Below are 23,772 nucleotides of genomic sequence, written 5' to 3' on the forward strand. Positions count from 1 at the left end.
TGACAAATATATTGTTTTTATACGTGTATTCTCTATGCCACCTTTAGTGGATCCGCTGCGTCTTTTTCTGGTCTTGAGTGTGTTTCCGTGTTTCTGTGGCTAACAAATGAGTTCTGCTCTCTACAGCTTCAAGGTGAAACTCTGTGAATTTTCCAAATCTTTCTGCCTCCTCTTTCCTAGCTTGTCAATTTGATTTCTTTCCTAGCACTCTCTCCAACTGCCTAGGAAGTAACCCTCACATTTCAGATGATCATTCTAACCTCCTAGATTGAGGGATTATTCTTGGTATCTACAAACATACCTGTAAGTTCTGGGCTATGAAGACTGAGAGTACTACATGACTAAAAGCTGGAACATCAGAAACGACTCTAAGGTCTAACCCTAACACCAATGTCTAACCACATGGCCGGGGTTCAAGGACTTGTTATAATATTTGGGGAATTTCCAATTAGTCTTCATCCATGCCAAATAGAGCCAAGGCAATACCCTTTATCTTAACGTATACAGTAGCTTCCTAATGTAGTAATTTTTCCGGTAAGTCTTTTCTTCTAGTCTCAAAGCATGTATCACCTGTATCAGTTCCTTTCCAATGCAGAAAGAACACATGCTGAATCAGGGTTTCTTCCTCTCCATCTTGGGATCTTTTCACACAAGGCTTTTCACTCAGAAGAGAGGTGACAGGGCTACTACTTAGCCCAACGCCATTTGAGTAGTGAAGAATGTATGGAGCTGTTAGAGATTCATGTTCTTTTGAAAGGCAAACTCCTGTCTTTCGGTAAGGCAATGGGACTCTGTTGAAATACGGATCCAGTTCTTAATGTCCTTGCCTTTATATACTTTTTAAAAACAATAAGCTCTCTTACAATCATACCTTTAACCAGCTAATCTAGTTTTCTTTCATCTCTTGCTGAAATTCTTCTCCAGCCAATGCCGGACTTCTTGAAGGTTGTACGAAAAGGGACCCTTTCCTCCCAGATAAGCAATTTTCTGTCTCTGCACAATGCACACACGTTCAAAGGCTACCCCGTAAGCTACGTTGGCGTTATTGTCCATGCGGTCAGCCACAACTCGGCACTGGGGCGGCAAGGAGAAACGCTCCAGAAGCTTCTGAGCTGCTGCACACCGATCTTCCTGGTTCTGGTGCTTCTTCACCTCGAAAGACCAAGAGGAGTCCCCAGGTATCGCCCAGCCATCTGATGGATGAGCCTCATCAATGTAGACCAGCAGGAAGTCAGCCACTGAGGAGAACTCTTCCACCAGTTTGCAGAAGGCTGGCAGCTGGCTCGTGAAAGGAGGTCAAGTAGCTGAGCCAAAGTTGACCACTAGTGGGCGCTCAGGGCTGGCAAAGTCAAGAAGGTGACATGTGGCTCCCTCAGCTATCTTCTCCTGGGTACCACTGCCATTGTTGTCACCTCCTTCTGCACCGGAGACATGCACCACACTGGAATTGGGGGCATCCTCACCCAATTTCACCTGATGGTAAAAAAAAAAAAAAAAAAAAAGCAGAGAACATCACGTTAAACACATTGCCACTTCAATTCATGTTAAATAGTTATAATTTGGCTCTAATAGAGTGTGGTATTTTCTTCAGAGCATGTGGTAAACATTTATTGATTTCAGTAAAGAGACATCATGGCAGGTAATGTAAAGAATGGCCCAAAAGAAAGTAGAAGTCTTTTTCATTCTGTATAGTCACTGAAGGTAATTATTTTCCTCATTGAAGGCACTGGAGTTAACTCTTTTTATAATTAAGCCGAGGCTGGTATTCTTTCCTACCCTTATTTTGCTGTCAATGCTTAGCATGCATTCTATAACAAATGATTAATTGACTTCATTTTAAAAGGTAGAAGCAAATGGTCTCCTTTAAGACAAATTATCGGGGTCTTGGGACACGGTGCCTCTTTCTGAATTCTGAAACACCAGTCAGGACCAATATTTTCTTGCACAATACTAAGTCATTTAATCTCAACCAATGGCCAATGATACCAATGGGCTCTATTCTTGGCCAGACCTAGAAAACCTGAGGACTACCATTTATAAGAAGGGTTACTTGCACTTAACCTCTTTAGTGATTCAGCTTTTCCATCTGTAAAATGGAGGTAATAATGCCCGTCTTCCACATACGGCAACTGGAGGACAACATGAGGAAAAGAGCTCTTTGTAGACTGTAACTAGGTGGGTGTGTGTTGCCCTTATCAGACGCTCCCCCACCATGTGAAACAGAACAATGTCTTTCTTGGGCAATTCTGTGGTTTAAAAAAATATATATCCTGAGAAAAGCTTTTCACTCTCCTCAATATGGCATACTCCCCGGAGGCTTCTACTGCCACTGCTTACGGGGTGGCTCTTACCACTTCAACCTCACAATTTCCATTAAATTTAAAAAAATACCAAAAAAAAATGGCTACTCCTGAATTCTACTTTAATTTCTCATTTTGCATGTGTGCCTGTTTCCCTCTTTTTATCTAGGAAGTCACATTAAAAAGTGCTTTTCTACCCCACAATTCGTTAACAAGCTCCTCTGAATTATTAAATATTGGGGCAGAAGAGGTAGAGATAAAAATTGTTTCATGTGCTCCCTTTGCACATGGTTTAAATAGTTGAAAACGGAATGAAGGAAGGTTTGCAGGCTTTGAATCTGTAAATTGATCATTAAAAAGCAGGCAATAATAAAAGAGCCAATTACTTCAGTTTGAATTAATACAATTAGATCTTCCTCAGAATGGCTTAATCAAAGCCAATAACATTAGGGATGACTTACAACAGTACATTGGTTTATATACACTATCCTTAATATTACAATATACTTCCAACTGGATCGACTTATTTCCCTTTTATACATATAGCCACACATAAAACTACTGTTAATTGAAGTCACTTAGAAGTGAATTGTTAAAGATGTAACAATCCAAACCAATATAATACACTCAAGGGCTTTTATTCAGAAGCTTCTATCTAATGTTAATGCGTAACTCATTTTAACTGTAGAGAAAGAATTAAAGTTCTTTCTCTCCCTTCTGAAAAATCCCAGCAGGGCAGGTTTGAAATAAGCACTCTTAGTTTTCTAAGAGAAATCTTACAGTAATAATCTTCCTTCTCAGAAAGGAAGCTGTTGGTGTGACTTAAGTAAGTAAATTTGTTTTAAGTTGCCACCATGGAGAAAGTTATTTTACTTACACTAACTTTCTCAGTTAATTTACAAGTGACACTAGATGGAGAAATCAAATAAGCACATTTACCTGGATTCTTTCATATGAACTATGCTAGTCTTTAAGGCATGAAAATATACATCAAAATGAAAGATATACATGTTAAAGGTATTGTAAACCTTTTAATCTGTGGGTTCTTTTTGGACGTCTTATTTTTTATTTTTATTTTTATTTTGTAGATCTAGGTAGTGGGTAGCAGTCTCTTCTCTTTAGATCTTTCTCATTTGAAAGAGTAGTAATGATTCCAGGAGGGCTGTTTTAACAATATCATGTGTGCTGTGTGCCCGAACGTACTGTGATAAGAAGGCCGAAATGCATTCAGATTAGTCTGTTGTCGTGACTTCCTGTTAAGTAAGCAACCCGTACACTTGTAGGTTCTTGGTAGGTAAAAACATTCATCTGCATTTTGGAATCATTTTTGAACCCTATAAACAATCACGTAGCCTTGATAAATGGGCCTCTAACCCCTTGACTCACCCCAGCAGGCCTGTCGATCCTTTCATTATTTCTGATTATTCAACTGAATAATCTAATCTGATGCTTTTGTTACAGGAGAATCTCTTATTACCTGAAGTAAATTTTCCTGGAAGGTTAACACACCTCCTCCTTCTTAGAGACAAGGTATACTTCAGCTGCAGAATTCTTTCCAAAACACAGACTAGTTTGTCTTGGGAAATTTAGAGTAAGTACCACACTGTCACTCTAAAATAAAAAATTAGGAAAGTTACAAAATCCATAATGCTCTTTATGTGGGGGATTCAGCATTTTGTTAGGATTAGGGTTAGACTGGGAAGTATTTGTTTTGCTGAATGAATGCTACATTCTTCCTAGGTCAGTGAAGAATTTTACAGTTAATAATAACCCTGACCTGCAATGAACGTAATCATATTTGGTGATGGATAAGCTCAATGAAGCAGATACATTCAGAAATATGAATCCTGGAGCCCTCTTATAGAATACGACCGTAATCAACGCTCAGTGTTATTGATCTGTCCTTGATTGTTTCATCTGATCAGTGCACAAAACAAATGTGGCCTATCCTTTTCATTTTGTTGAGCCGCCAGGGTCCCTTACTGAATATTATAATGTCACAAATGGATATTCTTATTCATGGAGGTGCCTAGGCAAGAGAAAATGCATAGATAAAATTAATATTATTAATAAAACTAAGAAGGAAAAACACACACCCACCATTCATAAATTCAAATGTGAGTAGACCAGTAGTCTGCTTTTATAAGCTTCATATACTAGTCATAAAATGTGTCCATCATTGCTAAAACTTGATGGAGGACAATTTAGCTAAAATAAAGGAAAAAAAAAAAACAAACCTTTTTTTAGATACAAAACTTTCCTTTAAACTAAAAGAAAATATTCTAAAAGGATATTACTGTTCATTCTCATCTCCCCATTTGGTCACCATAAAATTTAAATTCCTAATAGACCAGAGTTTCAAATGGAGAACTTCTTGGTTTGCTGGGTTATGCACCCTGCTGAGACAGGCTGGGAGAATCACCATTGTCTTCAATGATGGAAGATTCTTTGCTCTCCCCAGGAGCAAAGCATTCCTTGACACAGAGCCAAAATGATGAAGAAAATAAAGTTGGTCCCATAATAACATTTAGGCTGCAGGAAAGAAACGCAACAAAAACAAGTTATCCCTTGGTACTCCCAAACTTTGTTTTAATTTCCCACAGTGGCACAGAAAGTCTCCTGGCCACAAGTTACCTATCATCTTAATTTCTCCTTCTTAGAGGGTTTGTGTTTGGTTTTTGTCCTTAATGAGACATATTTGCCAAAGAGGCATTCAAAAGGCATTTTTTACTCTTGCGGAAGAGTAATTAGGTCGGTACCTCTTTCCCTGCCAGCATTAGCCGCTCTAAAGAGAACCCTGCCCAGTATTTAATGCCCAAACACAAGAAGCATCATTTCCACTAATTGGTCTTGAAGTTCCGATGTTCCCAAAGGGTCCCTTTATTTTGCAAGGATCAGAAAGGACACACGTAAAATGTGATATTGTCATCGCTGACTTTTATCTCTCTCATCTGCACCGTTACAGTGGTTCTTTCTTACGGTTTTTGCAAGCAACATCAACACAACACCAACAAAGGAAGCAGGATTTGCATTTTTACAACAGAAGACAACTCTGGGCCAAGTTCAAATGCCGCAATGGACATCTTTATAAATATGAACATGAGCGTAAATACATAGCATACATAAAAACATGATTTTCTTGTGTTCAGTGCATGGGGGAAAAGGAAATGCTTTAGCGTGTGGACTGTGAAACACAGGGCAAAGGGGAAGAAAGAACCATTCATCAAGCAGAAGCAGAAAATAGAGCATATACTACTAACCTTGTTTTTGCTCTGGGTTTTTTTTTTTCTTTTTCTTTTCTACAGCCCAAGAAAGGTTTGTGGACAATATATCACATAATCTCATAATAGAAAGTAAAGCAAATGATAAAAATGAAGAGGAGGGGGTGGTAGCAGAATTTTCACACATACTTCTTGCTATCCAAAGCCCTGGACATGGCTTTATTAACTATCAGGAAGTTTCAAATTCTTTGACATAATGACCAGGCTAAATCAATGTCCTTAGAAACATGGCCAAACAATCATTAAGCAGAGATTTAACCATTTATATTCAGACGGGCCAAATAAATCAGAGCTGAAGAATAGGCTACCTACTCCTTCCTCTGAGCTCAATTCCCTTTTAGCTATTCTCTTTTTAATTTGTACCTTGAAAATGTAGCTCTAAGCTCTATCATTCCCCAATGTTTTATCCAAATGATGGACAAGCTCTGGCTGTGGCCTGCTTTGTGTTCTTTTGTGACTGTTTCTCTCTTAAAAGGGCCTTTTTCCATTGTGGAAACTAGTGTCAAAGGCTTGAGGTGAATGAAGAGGAGGAGGAGACTGTTAAAGAGACCCTTTCAAAACCAAAATTATATGTTCAAATGAATATGTTTTCTGTACCTCTGCAATCTTAACTGTGCGGAAGCTAAACTGCCTGTCAGCATCTATAGTGTGTTTACTTTTACACTTCATTTAGGTAAGAGCCAGGCTCCCAGACAGAGCAGTTTGCTTATTGGTTGCATGTTTTTAGTCTCTGAGCACCAGCACAAGGATATACTGTTCAGATGCAATGACACTGACTAAAGAAACTTAAATAATGAATATCATTTATTCACCTCAGCGTCTCTCACCAGTATCTATAGACTTTCAATCAAAATTGTACACAGAACCCATCTCTTATCAAACTCACGTTGTCTTTAAATGGTTCTCCATAAAGTTAATTCAAATCCTTTTCAATATTTTAAAAAAGGTTTAAAAAAAGTTTTTTATTTTGTTCTTCATATCTTGTGGGGGCAAAACACAGGGATAATACTTTTGCTGTACTTTCTCTAAGTATCTTTCTAGGCATCTGACACGCAGCACCAAGGAGAATTAACAAGGGCAACTCACATGTCTAGTTGTATCACATGGGTACACGCCCCTGTCATCCTGGAAACCTTCACTGCTGGGGATGGGCAGCTCAAAATAATGCAAGTCAGGATTATGAAATAGTGATGCCATCTCAAACAGAACCTCCTACAATGTCTCTAGAAATGACTACACCCAAAGACAGTGGCACAGATGACAAGAGCATTCAGGGAAGTGATTGAACTTGATGGAGAGGTTCTGAGTGACCCTCAAATGCCACCACAGAAACCACCACCCTTGCTATACTTGAAGGCAGAAAGAGACCATCATTCAGTTCCAGCTGTGTTCATAATGTTTCCATTCATCACACACCCAGACCAGTCTTGTCTCTGGATATATGGTTCCTGGGATTACTTCTGTACATGGTAGCTATTATATAAATCATCAAAAGCAAACATAATAACACCAGTCATGAACTTGGTCATTAATCAAATCAGTAGGCAGGAACAAAGAAATATAGAAGATAAATACACAAACCATATACAAAAAGAAAAAACAAATCACTCATCCTCCCAGTTTCCTGGAATAGGAATAACAAAATATTGGAACACAATGGAACATTATATATTAGTGAAAAAAAAACAATAAACTTTACTAAAGAGGTATTTGCTTGCTTTTCCATTTTATGTTCAATAACCTGTTAATGGGAAAAACAACCTCACTTAATATTTGTGGGTAACATAGCCCCCATTGTGTATATGAGAGATGACTTTTTTCATGTTTTTCTTAATGAAACATGACATTTATAAAAGAAATATATGTATGTAAGTAAAATTCTTCCAATAAGTGGTTTTTTTTTTCTAGGCAAAAGGCAGTTATCTTCCCAACAGTAAGAGTTTAATATACTGAGATCAAACCACTAATTCTTCCATGGTATCTGCTAACGCATATGAAACATGGTGTGGATGATGGAATTTCCTTATTAATCGTATGCCTGACATACTCGTGTACTCCCCCACCTGCCTCCAAATTGCCTTCCCCTAAAACAAAACATAAAAACTTCCCATTCAATGTGCACATTTGTGGAAACGAGATCATCAATTCAATATCTACTCTTCTACATCCCCCATTCTCCCTCACATGCACAATATACATGAGGTTTTACTGTTAGAACTTTGAGCATCAATTCATATTCTCATAAAGGAATTTCCGTCCACTAACAAGAGCTCTTGCAATTCACATTTTTTTAACAACAATAAACACAAACTCTCTTGAGGTTACTATCAATAATGAAGACAGGTGGGGAAACTTCCCTAGTTCACAACAGATATTTTCTTCTTGAACATCTGATTTTCAGAGGAACAATCCTGTCCTGGATTCTTTGTAATTACAAGTTACTTCTTTTCCTGGTGCATGGTTTTATTTTTCTAGTGTTTATTTATGAAGGACGCATTCCCTTCTGCTTCTATTATTTCAAGTTCCCTGTCTCTGGTTCTAAGGGGCTGCCTGCCTGAAGCATATCACTTCACTGAACACCTGGCTTCTATATTCCTCTAAAATACAGATGTACAGTTCCTTTTTCTGACATCTTGGGCAACACTGTTAGAGAAACCAAGATTGTCTGTTTTGATAGCTACTTTTGCCAAAGTGGTTCATTCTTCTCAAGCCTGGGTGGGGAGTCTGGGGGGACCTTTAGGAGTCATATGGGCATAGCAGGTGGGGAGAAACTGTCAGAAGACCAGGGCCAAAATCTTCCTCTGTGCCCCTGCAGATCTCAGTTGAAAATAATCTATCAACATCTCCAACACAGCAAAAAGCCTGGAACACCAGTATTTTTCATTTAGACACTAAGATCATCACCTCTGATTTTGAGAGAGCAGCCCCTGGACACTACCTGTGCAGGTAAGGAAGACCACTGCTCTAATGCTCACAACAGCTCTGAGATTTAATGAACCCCAGACCCATCATCTCTTTCTAGGGCCCCTCAGTTTATTTTTGAGAAACAAAGTAAAAGAGGCTTCCCTTGCAAACGCTGAATTTCTGACAGCCAGTTTTCAGATTTTTCTTTTGCAAGTTGCTATCTAGTAACTCAGGACTCACTGCCTGAAAATTGCTTCCAAAGGGTTCAAATTGGAATCACTGTAGAGGAGGTGGCACACAGTTGCTTGCTTTCATTAACTCTTTTCTCTACCAGAAACCAAGCAGCTACGATGCCAAATCACACTTGCTATGACCATTTTGTTATCTTGTCAACTCTCTGAGAGTTTTGAGTAGCATTTCTCTTTTTTGCTTTTCAGTACCCACCCCTCAAGCATACTTCCTCAGTGCACCTCACACAGCCTCCCACCAAGCAAAAAATCAAAATTCTAGTTTATGGTAAGAGCAGAATCAATGCAGCGGTCTCCCTTCCCCATCATTTTCTCACTTTTCCCAAGTTATTGTACCAGCACTCTACTCCATAGCCACAGCAAGATATTAATAACCCTTGGTAGAAAGACTCCTTATTAGGTCATACAGAATATACGGAATCATTACGGTTTAACAGCTGTCTCCCAATCTAACCTGTGCAACAGGTGTGGAAAGTAAACTCAGAGGCTCAGTGGGCAGCTCCACAAATAGGGCTTCACAGCTTTCACCCTAATGCTCCCGATGGCCTCTGGTCCCCAGCACGTGAGCCCCTGCCCCTGTGGACCTAAGGAGAAGCCATTCTCAGCTCAGCTCACCTGTTTGTAGGCATCGAGGAGGAAGCTCTTCCAGACGCAGCGCAGTCCCTCTGAGGTCAGCATGCGCCGCCACTCTCCGCGAGTGGACTTGGAGCGGCTCAGCAGCAGCACCACGTGCTTGAGCAGAATGACCGAGTCATAGAGCGCCAGGAAGAGGCAGTTGGAGAAAAAAACTGGCAGAATTTGCAGTGTGATCAGCAAGTCTACGCTGAGGATGCCCATCTTCTCTGCCTCCTGAGTCAGTTCCCTTGTGCGCTCTGGTTCCCCTTCACCCTCTTATTTAAAAGGGGGGTGGTGATAAAGGGGGGTGGGGGAGGTAAGGGGGAAGGTTGGGGGTGGGGGGAGAAGGGGGGGGAAAAACTAAATTAAAAGGAAGCCCAAGTTGTCTCCTCTTTCAAAGAAGCAGAAATGGCAAGACTAAGTCCAGTCTCTCCAGCCCAGCAGTTGGAGTGTGCCCATCAATTCATTCAATTCGGAGCTGCTGCTTTTTTTTTTTTTTTTTTTTTTTTTTTTCAGGATTTAAGATGTTTAAAAAAAAAAAAAAAAAAAAAAAAACTGGCGTACCCGTCCCTAATCCAGTTACCCCTGTCAGAGTCCGTTAAAGACAGGCAGTTCTACTTTCATTTCCAAGCACCTATGAGACTGTGGCAGAGATTTTAAACTTTTCTTTAGCCTTTCATTGTTTCTTTAAACGTAGCCTGTTTCTTTCTTGAATTGCCAGAGTTGTTTTTTAAATGTGCTTTAAGGGTAGCTTTTTTTTTCTTGCTTTACTCCGTTTTACACACACTTTCTGTGCTTCTCCTTCTCCCAGTCTCACTCTCTCCTTCCCCAGGACCGACTGACTCCTCTTTTTTCTCACTCTCAGTCTTTCCCCTCCTGCTATCTGTCTGTGGTGCAAAGTGCCTCTCTCTGCAGCCCAGTGAGTCTCCCTGAAGCCTTTTATACATTCCCTGGCTAATTGCTGCAATAGAGAAATGAAAGCCTAATCTTGGTAAAGATCTTGACGTCATTGAGAAAGAGGGCTTTACTTTGGCCAGGACTGCAGTGAATAGAAAAGCAAAACTCGACAACCTTTTTTTTTTTTTAGAAGGGGTGGGGGAGAGACAGTGGAATTTTGCTTTGTGATTTAAAGAGAGAGAGAAAAAACTAATACCCTTGACAGCTTTCAGGAAATGCTTCCAAACTTTGGGAAAAGTAATTTAATATAATGTGTTGATCGACATGGCCAACACTCTCTCTTCTGATTATCATTATCATTAATTTCTGAGGGATTTTGAAAAGAAAGGACCCTGGAAGGCAGGTAGAAAAGTGAAAGAGTTATCACAGGTGGTCTTAGCTCTGTTTCTTAGAACATGTGAACATTTATATACAATCTTTATATCTTTATACCATGACTCCAACTCTTCATATGATCTGTGACCAAGGTCCTTTAAATTTTTTGAGTCATGATCTTATTTAAGAAAATGCAAAGTGAGTTGTAGGTGGAAAACTTTTAAACTATTTTAGTACCATCACAGCATTTCTTTAAAGCTTCTTGCAGAAACTTGAATACAGGTTTCTTTTTAATTTTACCCAAGCTCCTAATGAAAAAAAAAAAAAAAACCAAATTCCTCCAGACAGTGAAGGAGCTAGGTGACATTCATTTAGCTTCATTTTGCAGATAAAATTAAAACTTTCCATTGAATAACATTGAGATGCCATAAGGCTGAGAAATTATTTATATTTCACCTCTTCTGTTAGCATAATCCCTAAGAGACCCGATACTTTAAGAAATCTTCCTTTTTGTCTGAAAAAAAAATTTAATTAAATGTATAGGGGGGTTAAGAGCAGACTGAATTGGTTCAAGGTGCCACATTGACCGTTGTTCAATGACTTGCCTCTCCCATGAGTCTTTAGGACAGGTATTTAGGCAGACAATGCTTTGGCAGAATGCCATGACCCCTGCCTTATTCTACTTTTTCTCCCAGTGTTACCAAACAGATCACCTCTAGGAATTATGTTTTCTTGGAAGGTGTAGCAAGCACAGTCTTTGGGGTGGGGTGCAAAATTGTAACTGAAAATTAATTAGCTGAGTTTTCTATGTAGCCAGAGCTCTCATTAAGCATAAGCTAAGCAGTAGGTGCAAGCTTGTGGTTAGTGTATTGCTGTATTTTTTCCATGTGGCTAAAACCTTCATGATCACAGAAATAATTTAAAAGCCTGGACAGGAGTCATTAATTTGTAGGCCTGTGAGCTGAATTCTGCATATTAATGCATCTTGTTTGGTTGGCAGGTTGCTTTTTGCCTTTAAAAATAATCAAAAGAGAATATCTTTAGGTTCTGTGAGACCAGAGATTCTTATCCACTTTGTTCACTGCTACCTCTCCAGCACCTAAAACCAAGCTTGGCACACAATAAGCTCAATGAGGATGTTCTGAATGAATGAATGAACAGGGCATCTAGTGGGCCTCTGCATCGCTCTACACTAGGGGGCGCCATTCACATACAATATGACGTGAACGAGGGGGTGCCCTGGCATTATAAAACGTGGTGGCCTTGCGCAATGCCCTCTCTTGTGACACAACCCTCAGCATTCCCTACAAATTCTTTCATTTTTATCCCTAGTTTGGCCCCTGATAAATTTTGAATTTGCATCTCATGGATTAAATTGTTGTAGACTTCAAAGCTTAGAAAAATAAACCATATAGAAAAATTATATTTTTCTTATGACTAGCAATAATGTTAGCAAAAGAATATTACTAATATAGACAATGTACATGTACTGCATGTATCTTCTCAAACCTCTCAATGCCCTTATGGGAAAAAAGAAAGAACAAAGGCAGGAAGGTGACTACGCGGTTTTTTTGTTTTTTTTTTTTTTGAGACAGAGTCTTGCTCCGTCGCCAGGCGCCAGACTGGAGTTAAGTGGTGAGATCTCGGCTCACTGCAACCTCCGCCTCCTGGGTTCCAGCCATTCTCCTGCCTCAGCCTCCTGAGTAGCTGGGGCTACAGGCACGCACCACTATGCCCAGCTAATTTTTGTATTTTTAGTAGAGACGGGGTTTCACCATGTTGGCCAGGATGGTCTTGATCTCTTGACCTCATGATCCGCCCGCCTCTGCCTCCCAAAGTGCTGGGATTACAGGCGTGAGCCACCGCGCCCGGCCGACAACGCGGTATTTTTTTTTTTTTTTTTTTTTTTTTTTGAGACGGAGTTTCGCTCGTTACCCAGGCTGGAGTGCAATGGCGCGATCTCGGCTCACAACGCGTTATTTTAACTGGTGGAGGTGTGAAAGCTACATTGCCATAGTTCCCGCCAACAATGGCAGACGGAGGTGTGGACTCAGGAAATGCAGCTTCGGCTCACTGCCCAAGCCTTAAAGTCTCTCCCCTTCTCAAGACCTTCATTCCAAGACCTTCCTTCCACCTTGATTGGATTAAACCAGTGCTCCTCTGCAGTGAAGACTTCAGCCGCTTTAAACCAATTCTCTCTCACTTGCTTTTGCTCTGAAGGAGGAAAGTATGTTTAGAAATGGCGCGCTAAGGAGAGGGATGGACAGAAAATCAGAAAGCTTTCTTTTAAATGTGAAGTTCAAGGCACATCCAGACTTTAAATGTTTAAAAATTAGAATTAGGACTCTATTGGGGGCTTTTGTTTCTTTTTATTTTATTTTTTGAGGTTAGAAGTGTTTGAGAAGAAATTTTTTTAAAAATTGCACAACATCTTATGGGGAAATGCAACATCAAAAAGATACACGGCCAATCCGGTTATGTCATTTATCAGATTTCTTCTATCATTGTTCTAAATGAATGAATAAACAAATCACAAAACTGAGAGCCATTCCTCTAGCAGATAGAAAATCTGTCCATCCAAGAAATTACATTTCTCCAAAGCTATTTCTTTTTTTATGCATGGTCCACAATTGCTTGTTCCAGTTATTAAGAATATTTATCACATTCATTTTCAAGTAATTTTTTACTCATTAAGTAACAATATAATCATAAGGTGATAGAGTATGATTTTTCCCATCATATAGATGAGAGAAAGCAGATTACCAAAGTTAGGAAGCCTGAGTTGGTGTTGGGATATTTTCCCTCACTCCGATATTTTTTTCTTTAATGTCTGTTATGGATCCTGGTCATTACTCTGAGAACCAAAACTCTTATTGAAAGTGGTTTGCTGGTAATTTAATCTTCTAAATGGCAAAGGCTGTCAGGACTTCACATCTGTTTAAGACTGTCCTGAATCAGGTTCCTTATTTAGATTTCATGTGTTCTTTCAAAGGGCTTGGATATCTTCTTGGTCATGTATATGTTCTTAGCAATCAATGAGTTCTTAGCAATGTAATGAGTGAAATGCAAACCAATGAGTGGCATGTTGGTTGCATTTCCCCATAAGATGTTGTGCAAAGGTTTTAAATTCCAAGGAAAAGCAGCCTAGGGCAAAATGCTTTGAGCTTTTTACAAAAAAAGAAAAAAAAAAAACCTTTGTCAAATTGTTTAACTTCTTTTACATTCCCATAATAAAAGAGCATCTTGTCCTACTGTTGCCTCCTTCTGGTTGGAAAATAACAAGTAGATGAGTCACAAGTCTTTCTTTAGTCCTCTTGTTGACTCTAAAATTGAGATTGAGAAAATAAAGTTGGATAATGTGAAAGCAGTCTTGGAAATTTTAAGCATAGCAGTTGCCACTACTATTTCCTTATTCTTATTTGAAAGAGGAGAAGAGCACCCAGACAATTCTGTGACATTTGCAATTGATACCATCGACTTTCAAGCTGTCTCAGTTTCATGGAATTTTATTCTTTCTAATTCAAGTGATCTGTCAAGTGCATATTAAAAAAATGGCATTTCATTTTTACTTCATTAAAAACATGCCAAATAAATATATTATAAATCTAAAAATGTCTGGAAACAGGAGGTATGCTGATTTTGGATTTGAGAATATGGTTGCCATACATAACCCTCAAAACAGTGCTGCTCCTATCAGAGCAGAGAATCACAAACTGTATCACCTTCTGCCTCTAGTGACTCTGTGCCTGACAGGGAGTTATGATGAAGGGCTTACACCACAACTGCTGAATCACTCACAATTCCCTGTGGGCCCATCCATTCCACAAACACAGCCGTGTTCTCTGCCTTGAAAGGAGAAGCTCAATGGATAAAATACACAATCCCAGAGTAAACTCTGACACACCTTGACCAAAGCAACTTGGGGGCGGGAGGGCAGGCTGACACCCTGGGAGGTATGAGCATTCTCTCCCAGCAGCCCTCGCCGTAGGTTCCTCTGCAGCGCTGGCTGACAGCACCCCTCTGAGGTGTTGATGCATTTCCCTCAGGATCTGTTGCTTCTTTTTTTTTTTTTTTTTCTAGGCTACCTACTGGTAAGACAGAGGGAAAAAAATAAAAAGGAAATAAAAAGAACAGGGAAAGCAAAAATGAAGAGAAAAGAGGTGATGAAGATGGTAGGAGAAAGGCGGGGAAAGAAAAGATTCAATGAATTGCCAAATGTGGCAATGCTTTTTGTGAGGTAACAGCTGTCCAGTGTCTGGATGGAAGCCACCACTGCATTTCACAGAGGCCACAGAACAGCTGTTAGGAGACAAGATACCCTTCACTTGCTATTGGCCTGGTCTAGGTCCACATTGACAGCCAGTCCCCTCCCCCACCGCTGCCCAAACCTCTCCAGGTGCCTTGAATGTTATTTGGCTTTGAAAACCATTTATCAGCCTCTAGAGACACCCAGGGTTGGGGATGGTGTGGGAAGAGGGGTGGTAGGGGAATTGAGAAGAAGACTCTGTAAAGTTATACATGGTGAATTCATTCCAGACCAAAAACAGAAAGAAAAAGCTCAAAATGAGGAAATCGAACCCACCCTTTCTTTTCTAAAAATATGACTCAATCTCTTCTTTCTCCCTAAATCCTTGACCCAATGCAGTAGACCAAAAAAAAACAAAGGAAAATGATCAAAAATAGCCATCATCTTTGGAACAACTTTTCCTTTACTTTGTTTCATTCCACAGCTCATAGGAAACCGCCGGATGATATTAAGCTTTAAAATAAAATAGGTCATTCTTTATAAATGGCTTTACAGCAGCTTTTTTAAAAAGTCACTTATCCATCACCTCCCTCATATGCTGAATATGTGAACACAGAGCATGACAAAATATATTAAGAAACATGCTGGCTCATGCCATTTCAGAGGTAATGGTGTAGTTCCTTCCCACTGAGAGCAAAGGATGCCACACCTCCTCTCTCAAGAATCAGTACCTAAGCAAGCCTCAAAGGAAATAAACTAGGTATTCTATTCCAACCTCAGTGGAAATGGGGAAGCTAATAGAATTAACTGTAGCATGAAAAATTCCTGTTTGGTAAGAGGATAAAATACCTGCAATGAGGACGATTGTATAATGAGTGTGTTACCAAGGGGGGTTATTAATACGTTATCAGTGGACTCATTCTCAATGTAGGGAGAAAGGCTAATAAAATTACCTCTCAAAACCTTTTTAATCCTGTGGTACTCTTAAAATAATGGTTCAGAATAATTTACTATATAACATTACATAAACAACACAACTGAACAACATTCAGTTCAACACAACTGAACAGCGGAACACAACAACTCAGAAATTATTGTTTTGTTTCCATTTCAACTTGGAAGACTAATTTTTTTGTCAGATTAAGTGAATCCTTATGCTTTTCTAAGAGGTGGTAGACAGGATAGCATTAGTGTGTTTTCCAAGGACAAAATATAAGGCATGAAATTCAAATCTATTTTTATATCCAGTCTCATTTATGAGATGAACACTGGGAATCTTTTATCAAGATGTGACCACTTTGCTAAGTGATTATTTTCAAAACAGATGGATAAACACATTTCCAACTAGTCATGCTTTACTATGTCAGGGGAATTGTCTGTCATGTTTTAAAGATTCTATATCTGCCTTTACCAAATAATACATTTTATGATTTTTGTATCAATAATGAGCTAAATGATAGACAAATCTAAGACCTGGAACTCCTCAAAGCAAATATCTCTACTGCTTTCTGATAAATGTTAAATAATACCAACTCACTCAGCAATTCGGCATTCACCTTTTATCAAGAGATGTCATGTTCTGGTGGATTTCAATCATAAGTCACAGAATCTATTTCTGGGGCCATACAGGGCCTATGACCAGAAACAAACCTCTGGTTTTATTTTTCTGCCTGCAAAAGGGAGGTTAAAATATTTTCTCACATTTATACCATGTTGATGGGTAGTATATTCATGTTTATAAGAAACTTAGCTTTATTCTAAAAATATTCAATATAAAAAATATTTTAAAAATTGACAAGTTTTTTCAGATCTGCCTAAGTCAATAGATTCCTTCTAATAAAACCTTCTTTGTAAACACACATGCGCGCACGCACACACACACACACACACACAGATCCTGGCAGGCAGGCCACATAAGATTTTTAGTTTGAAATACCAACCTGTTCTACCTAACTTAATGGAAACTTTGGATGTAGTAGAAAATAGAAAAAATTACTTATAACTGGGAACTTCATGGGTGGGTTTTTTGCCTAAAGAATAATAATAATCAACCTGAATCTTTTCTTAAACTCAACCCTAAACTGAACCTGATGGGGAGCCCCTGAGAGGGGATGTTCCTTACCCCTAAATTACTCACCACATGACATTCCCTTTATTTTCCAAGATTCAAGGGAGAGTAGAAAGAAAAGCTAATATTTCTGACCCTGGAAAACAAATGCTCTCTAAGTTTCCTGGACCAGAAAGAAGTAGAAAAACTTTTAAAAACATAGGAGAAAAATCACTGACATTTTAATGGACAATGTGCTTATCAAAGTCAAGTCTCAACAAAATGCAATGTTTGGACGGACACGGTGGTTCATGCCTGTAATACCAGCACTTTGGGAGGCCAAGATGGGTTGATTGCTTGAGGCCAGGAATTTGAGACCAGCCTGGCCAACAGGATGAAATGCCATCTGTACTTAAAATATAAAAATTAGCCTGGTGTGGTGGCATATGCCTGTAATCTCAGCTATTCAGGAGGCTGAGTCATGAGAATCACTTGGATCCAGGAGGTGGAGGTTGCAGTGAGCCCAGGTTGGGCCACTGCTCTCCAGCCTGGGCCACAGAGCAAGACTCTGTCTCAAAAAGAAAAAAAAAATTCAATGTCTTCCAATACTTTGGGTACTACTTTGCATCCTCTTTAAGAGATCATTTAAATCATCCTACACAGGCGTTTCCCTACTATCCTGGGACCTGAAAACTATGGATCTCAAAAGACGGTCTTTTTATACGACAGAGTCACTCTTCTAAAAGGAGTTAGAAGGCACTAGTGGTTAGAAAAGGCAAATGGCAAGGCAGAAAGATGGATGGTAGGGCTGGATTTAGATGAATGGATGTCATAAGGAATTTGAGGGCGTGCAATAATAAATGGCATTTGACTGCCTTGATCGCAATAAATGCTAAATATCAGAAAAGTTGAGAAATGTAAAGAATGTAGAGGTTAGTTCAAGGAAAGGATATGAAATTGAAAGTCAGCAGGCAAAATATTTCCCTTTTCTATCAGTAGCCCCAGTGAAAGGACGTGGGGAATGTGAGAAAAGGAATAGGAAAAAGCCAAGAGACATCTGCTTACATTAGAAAATCTACTCAAAATCACTCAAAGGATTGACAACTATAAGCCATTTTTTTAAATTGAGTTACCCATCCACTTACAACAAACATTTGTTGAAAGCTACAAAGTTAGTCCTTGTGCTGGGCGCTGAAAATGATCCTGGGTCTCAAAAAAATTTAGAGTCCAGTAGGGGGAGACATACAAACTAAAGAAGGCAACACGATATTATACGTGCTATAAGAGAACTGCATCATACAGTAGAGTATAAAAAAAGAATTACTCAGATCTGTGTGAAGTCAGAGTCAAGAAAGGGTTAATGGGGAAAATGCACAGGCACAGGCCCAGCGAAATACAGTATTGCAAAATAAAATTCATTCGTGTGGTATTTGATAATGGAACAAATTTAAAACAATTGTTTCGTATACATCATGTTTGTAACATTTTATTATAAATCACGATTAAAGGAACTTACATGGTATTTTTTGATGTTAGAACATAATTAGGTTTGGATAACCTCTTGATAAGCATAAAGTTGATATAGATCAACAAAATGAAAGAAGTTTGTTAAAATCTATGTTCTTGACAGACCCTATCAGTATCAGCAAGGAACAGGGAGCTGGGTACATCCTTTGTCTCCTTTTCAACTAACTGAAAATTAGTAGATACAAGCTCAATGAGTCTTAGCATCTAGATGTTATAAAACATGGAAACTAGGAAGCAGTTCTTGGTAAAGCTGTTCACTTATAGTTAAAGAATACATTAGTGGTAAAGATAGCAGCAGCCAAGTAAGTTTTGGTTCTCCACAACCACACTTGTATAATTTGGAGCCATTCCTTCCATTCTGGGGTTGGCTAGGTACCTCACTAAGCTTTTTTTTTTTTTTTTTTTTTTTTTTGAGACGGAGTCTCGCTCTGTCACCCAGGCTGGAGTACAGTGTCATGATCTCAGCTCACCGTGACCTCTGCCTCCTGGATTCAAGAGCTTCTCCTGCCTCAGCCTCCTTAGTAGCTGAGATTACAGGCATGCGCCACCACGCCTGGCTAATTTTTGTATTTTTAGTAGATACAGGGTTTCACCATGTTGGTCAGGCTGGTCTTGAAATCCAGATCTCGTGATCCACCCACCTCGGCCTCCCAAAGTGCTGGGATTACAGGCTTGAGCTACCATGCCCGGCCGACATTTTCATAAAATATATTGACATTCCAAATTCATGACTAGATAATATTAGAGCCTTTGGAACTAATCTTAGTATGAATATTAATGCTAATATAATAACTAATATTAATGCTGCTGTGGGGGTAGGGAGAATGTGCTTATAACTAAAAATGACTTTACTTCAAATTTCCATTCTTCCAGTTCTCCTCAGTCTAAACCTCAGGAAATTTCTCTTGCTTCTTTATTTGTGGTGCTTATTACCTCTGTCCTCTCATGTCAAGTTACCTGGACAGTACAGTGAGGCAGGGCTAGAGACTTTGAGGATGTTTACTGATAGTGGAATTGTATAGGCCATCTCGAGAAAGAGGTAGAAATTAAGATTTTACAAAAATAGAAAATATTTATGAAATACAGAACCTGTCATATATGTGCATAATGAATATTCTTATTTCCATATTCAGAGTATAAATACTTGCTGGGAAACAGTTAAATCCTAAGATTTTTTTTTTTTCTTTTTTTTTTTTTGAGACGGAGTCTCGCTCTTGTTACCCAGGCTGGAGTGCAATGGCGCGATCTCGGCTCACCGCAACCTCCGCCTCCTGGGTTCAGGCAATTCTCCTGCCTCAGCCTCCTGAGTAGCTGGGATTACAGGCACGCGCCACCGTGCCCAGCTAATTTTTTTGTATTAGTAGAGACGGGGTTTCACAATGTTGACCAGGATGGTCTCGATCTCTCGACCTCGTGATCCACCCGCCTCGGCCTCCCAAAGTGCTGGGATTATAGGCTTGAGCCACCGCGCCCGGCCAAATCCTAAGATTTTTTAAAAAAACTTTCTATCATGGAAAAATTCAAACATATGCAAAAGTAGAGTGATGTGTATAAGGAATCACTCAGCATAAGCTCCTAACCAATCTTGTGTCCGTCTCTACAACCCCCACTCACTTCTTGTTCCTATGTAACCTGAAGGAAGTTCCAGTGAAGCTTTTGGTTTTCTCATAACATCTACAATGGTATTATTGCATACAGAAAGCATCAAATAAATTAACCGGCTAATTGATTTTTTTTCTCTTATATCTACCTTTTGTTCACTCTTTGACAATCATCTGTCAAGCTACTAAGAAATATATGGGAAACAAATTTTTCTCCATCATTTCTGAGCTAGAAACCAATGTTTTGCCTGAGTACCTTCACACTACAGGGATAGGTATTTAAAAAAAGGCAAGGACAGATAATAAAACCATAACATTTTCATAAATGATTGAACCACAGTCATTTCCTTTTCCCCTCCCATTCATTTTTAATGGTATGCAGTACACACGCTCAGAGTAAGATTGCTTTTTAAATTATGAGGTGGTCTCTGTTTATTCATTTACATCTATCCCGAAATGCAATGTGCTACAAGGTGTGGCAAGAAATTGCCAGCCTGGTCATAAGAATCTGACGACTGTGATAAAACAGAAGTAGACGATAAGAATTGATGGAGGTAATCAATACCTAACTAATGTGTTTCTTAATGAGGAGTTTCTCATAATGAAACTTCATTGCTACAAAAAACAAGCAATTTACCATAAAAACAAATATTGTAGGACTATAAACTTAACTTCTTAGTGCCACTCATAATAGGTCTGTGCACTTTATTCTCTAAAGTCATCCCCCTTCCTCGAGTCACTGACCTCGTCCTACAAGTAATAATCTCTTTCATCAGTGGTCTGTCATCTTCTCAACTACTTACCATTCCAGGACAACCCCAAGCCCAAAAGTGATGAACGGATGCTTTAGAGGTTTTTATGGAAAATGTAATACCTTCCCCATATCACCGATCACTAAAAGAGAGGTGGAAGGTGGGAGAGGAGAAGCGTGTGCAACTATTTGATTCTCTGCATTCTCTCCAACAGAGGTATAAAATTTTACCTGATGCTCTCTACAAGTATAGCACACTTGCATATGCATGTACATTAAATTTTGTAGGTGTGCTTTGCTATATTGAAAAACATATTCAAATAATAAATCTCAATGCATGAAAATGACTTTCTTTTCCTACCATACATAAAAATGCCAGGGCAATCTGCTTTCTATGATCAGACACCAAAGAGCTAAACATTGAGTGATATTCAACTTTATGAGACACATAAAAATGAAATAAAAATGGGTAAGAAAATAAACATTGAAAGAGATAAACACTGTCAAACAGAAATGATTACGACGTTTGTAACAATCTGCATTTTCCATTGTTTTCCATTTACCTAGCCTTCCCCACTATGAATTACTTATGCTTATTTTCCTTCTTTTAATAATGTGTGTTCCCATAATCATTGACATTAAAGGACAGGAAGCAAGACTAGTTTTATATTTATTGGAAGAAATATAAGTAACTGAAAAATGCAAAAATTTCCTATATACTTGAATGTTTTATTTAGCGACTTTCATTTAATAGCTCTGAAAAATTGAATCTCTTTACAGGGATACTGTTTGTTTACCTTGTACCATATGAAACCACCACATTCGAATTTTTCTTAACCTACAAAAACAGAAATTTCATATGGCTTAAGTATGTGCTAATTTTAAATAGAAAAAGGTCTACAGATTGCCATTTTACTTGAGCTATATATGATTATTTATTGGTGAAATGCACAGAGGAAAAATGAAGTATTTCTTTCTTTTTTTTTGAGACAGGGTCTTGCTTCATTGTTCAGGATTCAGTACAGTGCAGTGGCACAATCATAGCTCATTGCAGCCTCAAACTCCTGGACTCAAGCAATCCTCCTGCCTCAGCCTCTTGAGTAGCTGGGATTACTGAGGCACACCACCATGTCTGGCTAATTATTTTATTTTTTATACTGGTGGGGTCTCACTTTGTTGCCCAGGCTGGTCTTGAATTCCTGGGCTCACAAGATCCTCTACCTCTGCTACCCAAACTGCTGAGATTATAGGCATAATCCATCATGCCCAGCCTGAAAATACTGTTTCCATTGGTATGTGCTTGACATTGTTATTTGAAATGTTATTTTTTTAAAAAATTGTATCATACTAATAGTGAAAAACCCATTAATGATATTTTCAGTCTCACCCATCAATGACTGAGTCATTGGCTTAACATATAGCCCCTGGATGAAGTTACATACCTTACCAATTAGTGTGTATGTCAGGCACAATAGTGCCTTCTTCAAAATGACTACACTTACAATATATGTTAGAACATAGCATGTTAAAACGCAGTAGAACTTCGGGCTAGAAAAGATTTTGTAGGCAATATATTGTGTTGTTATTAACAAATGTGAGTGAATTATACTATAATAGTGATGGGAGGAAGGGATAGTTTAAAGTTTTAGAGGTAGAAAGGCAATCTTAAGCAGGGACGGACTCAGCTAAATTTATATTAGGTATGGCGTTCAGGTCAGCAGGAAAGGAATTCTGATACAATCTAAAAGTTTGAGCTTTTATTTATATTTATAAAAAGTTGAAAAGGCGAATTATACATTTTCAGAATAGAGTGTAATTTCTTCTCTGAGGGAACAGCATATCTCTGCTACTCCTAAGGCTACTATTCTTGAGGGAATCTTTTGTAAGACTTGGTTTCTAAGTCACCTTCTCAATTTGGGGGTTGGCTTAGCCTGTCCCTGTTGTAGACAAAGTTAAATAAAATCCACAAAGCGGATTAAACACCTTGTTTAGACGCCAAGTCACTCCTTTAATCACTTTTGTGACCCATCTTGATTAAATGTATCAAAACAAAGTAACAGTAAAGAAATATGAATTATATCACAGGCCACCAAGCAAGTGCCCAATCATCTTCTCACATAATCCTCCTTTTATAATAATGATATCAACACAAACTACACCAACAGGTAATGATTGCTGACTTTCAGAGAGAACTTATTATATACCTGCCACTCGTCTAAATATTTCAGTAGTGTTAAGTCATGTAATCTTCTTAACAATCTTATGGCCTAACTACCATTATTAGGCTCATTTTGTAAATGAGAAAACCAAGACTCAGGAAAGGGTGAAGCAAACTGCCAAAGGTCACAATCTTTGAATCACATAATTCTTATGCTGGAAGTGGCCATGAAGCAATCAATTAGTTTATTTCTCAATTTGTGTGATAGGCTAAAAAAATTCCACCGGCTCCAACCAAAAGATACTAAATCCTAACCTCTGGAACCTACAAATGTTGTCTTATTTGGAAAAAGACTGTTTTGCAGATGTGATTATGTTAAGAATCTTGAAATAGGAAAATTCTCCTAGATTATCTGAAGGTCCTTAAATGCCATCTCATGTGTCTTTATAAAATGGAGGTAGAGAGGTAAGAGACACGTGACACAATGAGAAGATGGAACACAATGAGACTAGAAAAGCACTTTTGGCCCAGTGATACTGATTTCAGACTTCTGGCCTCCAGAACTGTGAATACATTTTCATTGTTTTTTAAGCCAGTCAATTTTTAATAATCTGTTACAGCAGCCACAGGAAACTAATACGGCTGCAATCTGAAGAATATTTAAACTGTTGAAAACAAGCTAAACATTCCTGTTTTGTAAAAACTAAAGAGGAGAGTTTAGATTTTTTTCCTTTGGCAATGTACTATGTATTACACAGGGTTCTATAGAGGGACAGAATAGGATGATATATATATATAAAGGGGAGTTAAGTATTAACTTAC

General features: G+C 38.7%; 1 protein-coding gene across 2 annotated transcripts; it reads right to left on the reverse strand.

Moving 5' to 3' along the window:
* Positions 1-661: 661 nt before the first annotated feature.
* DIO2 (iodothyronine deiodinase 2) lies at positions 662-9,608 on the reverse strand. 2 transcript variants are annotated; one of them, XM_012476908.3, is made up of 2 exons: positions 9,349-9,608; positions 662-1,473 (listed from the first exon to the last, which is right to left on the reverse strand). In XM_012476908.3, the coding sequence occupies exons 1-2, from the start codon at positions 9,568-9,570 to the stop codon at positions 874-876; spliced, it is 822 nt and encodes a 273-aa protein (XP_012332331.3). In that variant the 5' UTR covers positions 9,571-9,608; the 3' UTR covers positions 662-873. The 2 variants fall into 2 exon arrangements, with proteins under 2 accessions (XP_012332331.3, XP_064231171.1); XM_064375101.1 differs by having other exon boundaries at positions 898-1,473.
* Between the last annotated feature and the right edge of the window lie 14,164 nt (positions 9,609-23,772).

Source organism: Aotus nancymaae, unplaced genomic scaffold, assembly GCF_030222135.1.
Source record: "Aotus nancymaae isolate 86718 unplaced genomic scaffold, 86718_ANA_hifiasm-v0.15.2.pri h1tg000011l, whole genome shotgun sequence".
In the NCBI taxonomy this organism is placed as follows: domain Eukaryota; kingdom Metazoa; phylum Chordata; class Mammalia; order Primates; family Aotidae; genus Aotus; species Aotus nancymaae.